The following is an 11,752-nucleotide window of genomic DNA, read 5'->3' on the forward strand; positions in this document are numbered from 1 at the left end:
GGGACATAAGCATAGGTCTAATAACCTAACTCATATTTAACAAGTTATAATAGTGGAGCCTGAGATTGTGATGGACACTCCAGCACCTATGGTCACTTTGGTTCCTCCTTTGTTGGTTTCGGAGGAGATTCCTTTACCCGCGGTTTGCTCCTAGATAAATACCAATGCTTATGTCATGGAGGGTGTTAGTGCGCTTGATGGTGCTCTTTCTCTTATTATTGTTGAGAAGTCTCCTAGTAGTTGTGGTTCGGGTGAAACTTTGTTAGATAATGTTGAAGGCCAATGTGGTATTAATCTGGTCGTGGATGATGGTTCCACTGATTTGGGTGGGTCAACAGCTGTTTCTCCTATTACTGAGTCAGTTACACCTGTTGGGGTTCTTGCGTCTTCTTAATGTATCCATGTGCACGTGTCTCTAATTTATAATGTTTCTTTACAAGTTCATTTAGGCAAGTCTAGAGATTGCTATGTGGACCACTCATATTGGTTGAATGTTTTCCTTGTTTGTCTGGATAGAAATCAGGTGGCTTTTGCTGACTCTTCTGGGGGTGTTCAGGAATCGTATAAGGTGCAAGTGGATCCTCTCATTGAAAATGAATTTACCTTGGTTGGGGGAAATAGTCGTCATAGGAAATCTAAATAAGCTTTTTGGAGTTTCCTCGGCTTAGATGTTGTGGTTAATTGGTTGTCTGGCTCTTTGGATTTGGATTTGCACTTGTTTTTCGTTAGCTTGTTTGGTAGGGCTGATATATTTATTATGGGTAATGATGAGGGCGTGTCGTATTGCTTATTGGTGTCCATTACTAGCGGCTTCTTGATGGTCTTCGTGCAGGATTTGGTCCAGTGATGAAATTATTGAATTAATATCTGATAATTAGAAAAATACCAGTGACTAATAAATAAATATATAATATATCACTGTCAAATAAGTAATTAAAAAATTTCTTTCTAACCAAAATTTAATTTAATAATAAACGAACTATCACCCGACCATTAATTACTTTTTTAACACAATACAATAAAATTTTATCAAAATATATATATAAAAAAAGTAAAACTCATCACTTAAGGAATGATAGGTTGCCTACATATCTTGAAGTGCAAAATCAATTGAATCATTAAATCTCACTTAAATTAAAAAAAAAAAAAAAAGACCAACTATCAATAAACTACAAATAGATGATAAAATAAAGTGATCATTTATTCCTTTAATCCAATCAATCCATAGAAATCCTTAGTAAGGGTTTTGTCGAATCCTTGTCCAGCTCCTGATTAAAACCTACAAAACAGAAGAAATTAAAAAAAAAAAACTAGGAATAATATCAAAGATAAATTATCAAAATTAAAGAAATCATATCTAATAAAAGCTCTATCCGACAAATAATTGATGCATACAAGTACCCGACTAGAAAAAGATTATCTCATTATACAACCATGCTATACCTAAACTAATAATCAACAACATAAAGGATCCTATGAATAACATTAATCATGTAACTAAAGACGTACAATCTGACATTCTATCACCAACATAAATCAGGATACGATAAAATAAAGCTCCTGCTAAAACTGGCATAATTGGCTCAAGCTCAGATCCACAAAGAACCAATTTCAATCATTCCTTCAAATCTTCAATTATGAGTAATACCACCATATCGAGCGACATTATGAGCACTACAACGATATACACCCAGCAGGACCGGTTCGTATTGCACTGGAATCTAGAGCCTCTCAAGCTCCTGAAACCATCACCATGAATCTAAAAACGAAGACACTGACTGCACTGATTTTCAGTAATAATATAAATATGCTATAGATAAGACATCAACAGCATTTAAAAATATCCATATAATTTCTATCAATACCAACATCAAACTCGAACTCCTTTTCTCCAGAGTATTTTGGAAAAACCAATCACTCTGTGGATAAAGAAAATGATTCAATCATAATATAGCCATCATAGCCAGAAATACCAGCAATCACACAGCAAAACTTACATATTAATTGTTAGAAAATTTTGTATGTGGGTTCATATATTTATACATATAAGTAAATCATTATACATTAGATACTATCTAAAATTGAGTCAATTAAATTCGTGATCTATTTAAGAATTAAATTATAATTTTTTTGCTATGTGGCATCGCAATTAAATTTATATGAAAATAATTATATGTGTAGATGCCAAGTATTTATTTTATTTTAATTATGGGTTGAAAAAATAAATTAATACATTTGAAGTACAAAAGGGTTAAGCAGTTAAATTCTTATTTCCCTAATTTCTCATCTTGAGTGAAAAGAAGAGGTCTCTAGCTCTCTTGGAGAATGCTGCTTCAAACGTGGTAGAACAAAAACCTCGATTCTGCATTTCAATGGATTCAAGTAAGTTTCCGGGGTCTTTTCTCGATGATTTGATGTGTCTTTCGGAGTCGATCAAATTATTATTTTTTCTCCATTGAATCATAACAAGTGGTATTAGAGTATGGTTTTCATGTTGATTCAACGAGAAATTATTTTCTCTAAGCATGTTATTGATTTGTTTGAGTTTTTCGGTTAAAAGAAATATTCGTTTGATAATGATTTTTTCATTTGGAAATTTTCCAATTCCTTTTTGTAAAATATTTGCTAACATTTTTTTCAATATCTATTTTGCTTTGTCTTGAAAAAATTCTGAGAGAACATATAAATTTGTGAATTTCAACATTACAGTAATCGTAATAATTCTTCACCATTTTTATCGTCAATTGAGTTCATCATTTTCATGGATTTAATTTTTTGTATGAGAATATGAAGGCGGCCTTCCGATGACCCGGTTAGGAGAGTAGAGATATTAGATTTGACTTGTGTTGAGAACGGTAGGGGTAGAGCTAAAAAGGCTTGGTTAGAAAATATTAGGAATGACCTTTCTTTATTAGATTTAAACGAGAATTTGACTTTTAATAGGACACAATGGAGAAAAAGAGTTCATGTAGCCGACCCCATATAATGGGATAAAGGTTTGATGTTGTTGTTGTTGTATGAGAATATGAAAGTTGCCATTGTTGATGAATTTGAAGTATAAAGAACGTTTATTAAGCTATTAATTTTAATTGGTCGGTTACAGATAAAAAATTAAAAATGCCTTGTTTTACTTTGCATGCTGCTATTAAATCAATAAATCTAGTTGTTTTTTTTTTTAAACGACGCAACCTTTTATTAGAAAATTCAGTTATTTTCTTTCTCTCAAACGACACAACGTTTCGTTACAAAATTCACAATTGATGTGAATAATTACGTTAATGTAATTTGAATTTCTGTTTAGATTAATCAATGATTCTATTTGTTTGGCTCTAAATAGTAATGGCCTCGGAATTGATGCCTTATGAATGCATTCTGACATAGACATAATTAGTATTAGAGTTTTTTTTTTTTTTTTTGGGAAATTTAGGGGCTTAGCCCGTATCATTGCTGAAGAAAAATTACAAGTAAGAAAAAAGGAAACCTATGGTCTTGGTTTACAACAACAAAAAGTGAAGCCAAAGACAACAAACAGCAAAAGGGGAATTACACTTTGTAAGAAAAAACTAAAATGTGTATAAGGACTCAGGTGGCATAAATGGTGAACTCGGTAAGGGTCAAAAGCTCGAAGGGACTGCACCAAGCCAGGCCCTTGGTTGCCAATAAGACCATCCAAAGGACAGCTGCAAAGCAGCGATCATCATCGTCCTTACAAAATCGGCTCCCAGTAAACAGCAACAAAATCCAGAAACCATTAGTGAATGCGCTGATTGTGATTCCAATTTGTAGTCTTCCTGAGAACTGCCAGAGTTATTCTCCTAGAAATCGTGGCTTGACAGTCAAAAATGCCTCCAAAAAGTCTGTCATTGCGAGCTCTCCAAATAAAATACACAGCAGCACATCCAGAGAGCAAGTAATAACTGGTATGAAAAGAATTAAGCCTTTGATCCAGCACACTCTCTAAAGCTTGGTAAAGATTGGGCCGCATAAGAAGATTACGCAGCCAAGGGAGTATACCTTTGATGATGTTAAAAGTAAAATTGCATTCAAAAAAGAGGTGGGACACCGTTTCATTCTCAACAAAGAAAAAACAGCATTTGGTAACAGTGCAGATCCCACGATGAGTTAACACATCCGCAGTTTTCAGGCCCCCCCCTTAAAGGCCATCCAGGTAAAACTAGAAAACCGTAAAGCTCCTTTTTTGTGCCAAACAAGTTTGTGCCAGGGGATCTTAGCCAAATGACCATATAAAATGTCTTGAAAATTTTGAAATTTAGGATTCTGACAACCCAACCAAAGCTGACTTTCCACAGCCTCATATATGGGAATACAGGAGATAGCAGAAATAGTAGAAGCATCAAGGCATCTAGGAAGATTCCACGACATATCACATATAACGTTAGAGATCTTCCAGTTGGACATAAACGAAAATTCCTTCAGCTCATAATTCGTAATCAGTAAATCAGCAATAGATTTACCATTACACCAGGGGTCCCAGAGAAAGGACAAATTGCTAGATTGGTGGACAAAAAGGTTAAGGCATTGCTTAACAGTATTAGCTTTGGTGCAAATAAAATTCCAATAAGTAGAACCTTTACCATTCCACACATTCCATAAAGACGAATAGCTAGCTCTCCACCAGTCAAAAAGAGGGTTATTACTGTTCAAAAACCTCCAAATAATCGAGCAAGCAAAATTATGTTGAAGGCTATCGATGGAGGGAATACCCAGACCCCCAAATTGTTTCGGCAAACACGTATTCTTCCAAGAGATAGTTTGAAGTATTTTCAGGCTAGTATCCCCAAAGTATAAGAATCTGGAGCAAAGACGGTTAATAGTTTTACAGCAACATTTAGGTATGATAGAACCCCTTATCCAATAGGCCAAAGTGTTACAAATAGTAAAGTTTAGGAACTGAATACGCCCAGCAAAAGATAAAGTTTTGGCTTTCCAACCCTCAAGAGAGGAGCTGATATTAAGGATTAGGGGTTGGAAGTCCAGAGCTTTCAGTTTGGAGTAAAAAATAGGAAGCCCAAGGTATTTGAGAGGGTTGAAGGATTGTTGTATATGAAGAATATCACAAATTTGCTCAGCCTGCAATGCACCCTTAGAAATAAGTATGCTACTCTTATGGGCATTAACGTGTAAACCAGCAACAGAAGCAAAATTATCAAGAATGTCAATAAGAGTATGAGCATTGGTACTGGTAGCTTCACCAAAGACCAAAAAGAAGAATGTTGTCAGTGATAATTTTTCTTTTAATGAAACCACCTTGGCTAGGATGTATAATGATGGGCAAAACCACTTTCATCCTATTGGCAATGATCTTGGCAATAACCTTATAGACCACATTACATAAGGAGATGGGACGGTAATCTTAGATACTGCTAGCATGAGGATGCTTAGGAATTAAAGCAATAGCCGTTGCTTTCACTTGATTGGGCATGAAACCAGTGGAGAAGAAGGAAAGGATAGCCTTACAGAGATGGTGTTTGATGATGTTCCAGGAGGATTTATAAAACTCAAATGGGAACCCATCAGGACCAGAAGTGGAATTAGCTTTGCCAGAAAAAATAATAGCTTTGATTTCCTCCATAGTAACTGGGGCAGTGAGAAGAGGTAGAAGGTGGGGTGGTATAGTGGCACCAGCAGGAATGTTATGGGAGGTGAAATTGGGGGATCGAGTGTGGTGGGTATTAAAGAACTTAGAGAAGTGGTTGATAAAAGCAGTGGATATGTCTTTGTGGGAAGAAACAGACCCAGAATCAGTATCAATTTCTTTGATTCTGTTGTAGTTGGAAGTGATGTTGATCTTGGAAAAAAAGAATTTCAAGTCATCTTCACCATTGTTAGCAATCTAACCTTAGCTCTTTGAGACATCCAGCTAGTAAGGGTGCTATGATAGTAAGAGAGTTTAGCATTAATGCTATTCAGAGCAGCATTCAGAGTAGGGTCAATGGGATTCCCTTGGAGATTAGTGAGAACTTGGTTTTGGAGATCAGTAAGGGAATCAATTTCTCTCTGGATAGCAGATGAGTTGGTCCAATTTTTATTCTTAATGAGATTCTTGAGGCTTTTGAGCTTGTTGTAGAAGGAGAAAAGAGGGCTGTTGTTACTGGCTTGAGAGAAAGCTTGGATCAGACAATCCCAAAATTTCGGCTTAGAGGAGAAGTAGTTCTTATACAAAACCTGTGGCCTTTCTTCACAATAAGATTATTAGATAAAATGAGAGGGGAGTGGTCGGAGCAGTTGGGGTCCCCCACAATATAGTAAGAGTTGGGAAAAACATTCAGCCAAGCATCATTAATAAGGACTCTGTCCAACTTAATATGTATGGGATTTCCAGGTTGCTGATTATGCCACGTGAAGAAATGGCCAGAAGAGGAGAGATCGTGGAGGCCAGAATTAAAAATAACTTTGTTGAATTCTCCAAGCTTAGTGTTGTTGAGTTGAATACCCCCAGCCTTCTCGTTATGGTAACGACAGCAGTTAAAGTCGCCAATGATGGCCCACGGAGTGGCTATAGTACTCGAAATATTCTGAATATCGTCCCATAACAGTTGCCTTTCTGTGTGAGAGTTACTAGCATAAACAAAGGTGATAGCACAGACGGTTTTAGAGGCCACAGTAATAGTCCCATGAATTAGCTGGTTGGTGGTAATTTTTGGAATGAAGTTAACCGAATTTGCATTCCACTTAATCCAAATACGACCCGGATTGGCAAGATGAAAGTTGTGGCAAGAGTTCTCTAAAGGGAAAATTCTGTGATTGGCTTGGAACCAGTGACTGGAGAGAGAGGAAAGGGAGGTCTTAGATTCAAGAATGAAGAGGATGTCTATGTTATGTTTTTGGGCTAAGTTTTTGCAGCATAAAACTTTGTCAGGGCTGTTGAACCCACGAATGTTCCAAGCTGCCATATTAGGAAGGTTCATTGACATTTATGGGTTGGGGTGGAGGCCTTCTTGGGCTTGCCTCTGGTTTGCTTTTGATTCTGCTGGGTATTATTCTGGGCTTTGGCAGTATCAGAAGTAGAGGTGGATGATGTGGAGGGAATGTCATTGCTGTTGGGGATGTTAGGTTGGTGGTTTCTAGGGGATGTGTGAGGAGGGCTGCTGTGATTAGGATTAGAGAGGATTGGGTTTGAATTCATGCCAGTAGAATTAGGAGGCAATTGCTCTGTGCTCTCTGAGTCGGAAAGAGCATCAAACTGGTTTTTGGTTTTAATTGTGGGAGGGGCTTTTGGTGGTGGGGAGGAGCGCTGGGGGGTGGATGAAGGAGGTTGATCAGGCGGTTCGCCAGAGGGAGAATTTAGGTTTGGGATATGATTGCCAAGTGGAGGATTTTGGAGTATAGGCGGTTCTGGAGGAGTGGCGTTGGCTTTATTTGTTAGCGGAGGCTTTGGAATGATGAGACGAGGGGGAGGCGTGAACCGAGGCTTACGGCTGGAGCTTCAGCCTCTAGTCCTGTGATTGTTGGTTGGCGGAAGAATGGGATCTTTTGGGCAAAGAGTCGGTGGGTGCATTATGGATCCACATTGAGAGCATTTCTTAGGTTTCTAGTCGTATTGGATACGGAGGGGGGAAACTTTGCCATCGACAGAGAAGAATATTTCATCAGGGAGAGGAGAGGAGCTAGTAACTTGCATACAAACTCTCGCAAAGGTAAGGAGAGTTTTAGCAGCCGTAAGAGCATCAACAGCGAGGGGAATACCAACGCAACTTGCAAGTTTAGAGATACCTTCAGGCGTCCAGCAGGAGAGCGGACAGTTCATGATCTTTATCCAGAGAGGTATCGACGGGAACTCTTCGCGCTTTGGAACAAAGTCCGGACTCCATTTTTGAAGAATGAAAGGCTTCCCAAAGAAAAACCACGAGCCTCCAGACCAGGCAAGCTCGTAGTCTTCAACTGCCGTGAATTTCAGAAGGAAGAAACCTTCATCCATTGTTAGCAGAGAAAAGTCACCTTTAAGTTGCCAGGTCTTTTGGATTGTGGATAGTAGTGCTTCATAGAAAGGTCTTTTACCAACAGAGTACCCAACAAGAGAGAGCGACCACTCTGGGGCACCAGCATGAAACTGCTCACTGGTGAACTGAGCAGTGAAGTTTTGTGTTGGCACGAAGGCTAAAGAGTGAGAAAACTTAGTAGAAACTTGCGGGGTCGTCGCAAGAAGATTCTTCCAGTCTAACGGAGAGGCAGTAGCAGGATTAGGAGTAGAGGAGGATGGGAGTGGCGGAAAAAAGGAGCTGGCCATGGGGGAGAGGCCCCCGGGGGGACGGCGGGAGGAGAGCAAACCAAAGGCGCCAAAACCCTAGCAGAGAAAAAATCTCCCTGCACCTCACTTCTTGTGTTAGCAAGTCTTGGCGACAGAGTTTTTCTTAATCAAACTGTTACATATTCATTTTTTTTTTTAACTGTTACATATTTCTGCCTATGTATAGCTAGAGAATTAGATAATTCATATATTGAGGAAATTTTTTTTTGCTTGCTAAATCAGTTTTAGGCAAAAATTAGATGCCTATTTTTTGTTCTTATGGTAGAAAACTGATAATTCTATTATTTTATTTATTAAAATTAGATGCCTGTTTTAGTTTTGTAACATGATAAATATTAATTTATTGATAAAATATATTTATCAATTAAATATTTCTTATTTGTAATAATTATTCATTAAATTAAATTTAAAATAAATTGAAATAATATGTCACCAAAGTGACATCTTTTAAATAAATTTATTTAATTTAAATTTAATTGATGCTAAATTTTTTTCTACTCTATGCAAAAAATAATTAACCCCAAAGGAAGATTATTTTTTGGCCGGACTTTAAAGATATAGTGATAAATATGTGATATTTTATTTGAATTATTCATGCATATAGTAAGTCGGTCCAAAGAAATGCTTATTATTGACAGAATTTATTATCAATAGTTATTAGTTATAATTTTAAGAGTGACAATTACAAATTATAATTTTTGTCCAAAGACTGAATTATGATGTTGTGTTAGGTATCTTATAAAAGGTCCACCTTATGATATTACTAATTATGAGTTAATTGTTTTTTTTCATTTAGTATTTCTTCACTATCTGCCAATTTAAATAACATTCCAGTGTTTAGTGGCTCTAATTTTAAGAAATATAAGTGCAAAGAACATTACAAGATATATAATGAAGCCCATATCTTCCTTGTTCCTTATACTCTGCCACAAAAGAGTGGGTTATAGTAAAAATAGGAATAGAAGAATAAACAGTTTTTATTAACAAGATCATTCCAGCCAACGATAAAGACCGAGATCCCCATGTGCTAAGCTTCTCCATTGCCTTATTCTGAACATTCCAAAAATCAATAGCTTTTAACCTCCTTGGGGCAATCTTCACACCAAGATAAGTGATTTCAGCAACTTGACGGTAAGAAAGAATTTTCTTTAACTTTCTTTGCCTTCTTCAAAAAACAGACTTCCCATATAGCACCATAGATTTCAAAACATTAATCTTTTAGGCCATCCAATTGTAGTAATCCATCAAGAGTTTAGTAATGATCTTTGCATTATTTCAAGAAGCTTCATGTACTAATAACACATCATTAGCATACAACAAGTTTGAGACCTTTGTAGTATTTGGAGAAATTTGAATCCCAAGTTCACCTTCTTTATCACGGATAACTTTTGATAGCAGCTCAGAACCAAGAATGAAGAGATAAGGTGATAGAGGGCATCCTTGTCTAAACCAACATTCAACATTTATCCAATTACTCTTCCTACCATTGATAACAATAGATAATTTAAGACAGCTTATACAATGGATAATTAATTTAATGAATTTCTCCAAAACATCCCATAACAACTAAAATCTAATTTAGTGTTTCCCACGACATGCTATCATACGCTTGTTCCATATCTAATTTGAGTAACATATAACTCGAATAAGATTTGGAAAATCTCAATTTAATAACAACCTCATGATCCAAAAGATAATTATCAATAATAGAACTTCCTGGAACAAATGCTCCTTGTTATTCAGATAAAATCTTAGGAAGACACTCCTTCAAATCTATATAAAACCATACTAGCCACAATTTTATAGATTGTTTGATATAAGCTTATGGGTCTAAACTTAGTCACATCAAAAGCATTAGGAACTTTACGAATTAGCACCACCAGAGTATCTTTTCAAGCATCAGGCATAACTTCAGAGATAAAAATTCTCCATTGCATTCCACAAATCAATATTTACAATATTCTAGAAAAATTTAAAGAAGTAAGCATTAACTCCATCATTACCTAAAGATTTATTATTTCCCATCTTCATCACAATAAAAAGGTCTTATTTTTTAAAATTCACCACTAACATTTGTTGTTGATCTTTATTAATCTACTGATCTTCTTGAAAAAATGGCCAATTGCTAAGAGAATATTGTCTCTTTTTCCATTTATACAGAAAAAAATTTCTAAAGTTGCATGAATTTTCTCCAAATCTGCCTCAATTTTTCTGTTAGAAATAATAATTTTTATTAATCAAGTTACCATTCCTTTTATCTATAGAAAATGCATGAAAATCGTGAGTTATAATCACCTTCTTCCAGCCATTGGGATTTAGAATGTTGCCTCCACCATGTAGCAAGTCTAGTAAGAGTAGAAGTCAACTTAAGAATTTTCTTCCTCAGCACAAGCGGATTTTCCAAGCTTAATCCACATAAACTTTCTTCTTATTCTAAAGAAATAATTTAATTTTGTAACTCACACTTAAATTTATTAAACTCTTTCAATTTTTTTCTTGCTCCAATAGAAAAAAATTTCGAAGAGACATTCTCGAATCTGATAGATTTATGATTATAGATTACTGAGTTGGACATATTAATAAGAAGAGGACAATGATCAGGAGCAACTCTTGGCAAGTGTTTGATAAATGAAAAGGAATATGAGATAAAGCTTTAGAATTAAGAAAAATTCTATCCAATCTTTCCCAAATACGAGCAAGAACTTCTTTATTATTACACCAAGTATATTTTGGCCTAATGGAACCAATGTCATGATAACCATTTTTGGATAGAAAACTCTTCATCTCTTGTGGTCCTTGAGAGAACATGAATCTTTTGCCACCTTTAATTTCACCTTTTGAGAGAATACAATTAAAATTTCCTCCAATAATACAAGGATTATCAATAGAAGAATAGCTTTCTATCATATTCCATAAGTTTCTTCTTTCATACAAATCCTTATTACCATAGACAATAGCAACCGTCCAGGAAATTCCATTAGGAGCTTTTAGATTACTGATGATACATTGATTGGAAGAATTAAGAATGTTGAATGCAGAATTTTTAATTTTCCAGAAAGCAAGAATACCACCAGAAGTGCCTCTAGCATTAATATGAAAAAAATCCCAGTCCATACCATTAATCCTTCTAACTTCATTCATATTCATGGAGTTTAATTTAGTTTCTATATGACCAACAAAAAAACAGCATTATTTACGACGAAATCTTTTTTTCTTCGCTCCACTACAATTCTAACAGATTAAAGAAGACATTTAACAAGCTAATGGGGATTTTCCCCCAGTGCCTTCATGAATTCCATCATTCCTTCTACCTCTAAGGGTGTCTTTAATAGGACCATACAAGCTTAAATATTTATTAGCTTTTTTCTTCTGATGACAAAATTTGGAGGATGAATGATTCTTATTCATTGCTTCATTAAAGCTGTCACTTTTACTTGATAAATTTTTAGAATAATATATAATAGCAGAAGGATTACCAATATT

General features: G+C 35.7%; 1 protein-coding gene across 1 annotated transcript; it reads right to left on the bottom strand.

Annotated features, from left to right (window-relative positions):
- Positions 1–1,217: 1,217 nt before the first annotated feature.
- Positions 1,218–6,914, bottom strand: LOC110115909. Its single transcript, XM_028699230.1, has 5 exons — positions 6,187–6,914; positions 5,860–6,103; positions 5,383–5,809; positions 4,302–5,207; positions 1,218–1,279 (listed from the first exon to the last, which is right to left on the bottom strand). Exons 1-5 carry the CDS (start codon positions 6,912–6,914, stop codon positions 1,218–1,220), a joined length of 2,367 nt encoding a protein of 788 aa, XP_028555063.1.
- Between the last annotated feature and the right edge of the window lie 4,838 nt (positions 6,915–11,752).

The sequence above is a fragment of the Dendrobium catenatum genome, unplaced genomic scaffold (genome assembly GCF_001605985.2).
Source record: "Dendrobium catenatum unplaced genomic scaffold, ASM160598v2 fragScaff_scaffold_1221, whole genome shotgun sequence".
Lineage (NCBI taxonomy): Eukaryota > Viridiplantae > Streptophyta > Magnoliopsida > Asparagales > Orchidaceae > Dendrobium > Dendrobium catenatum.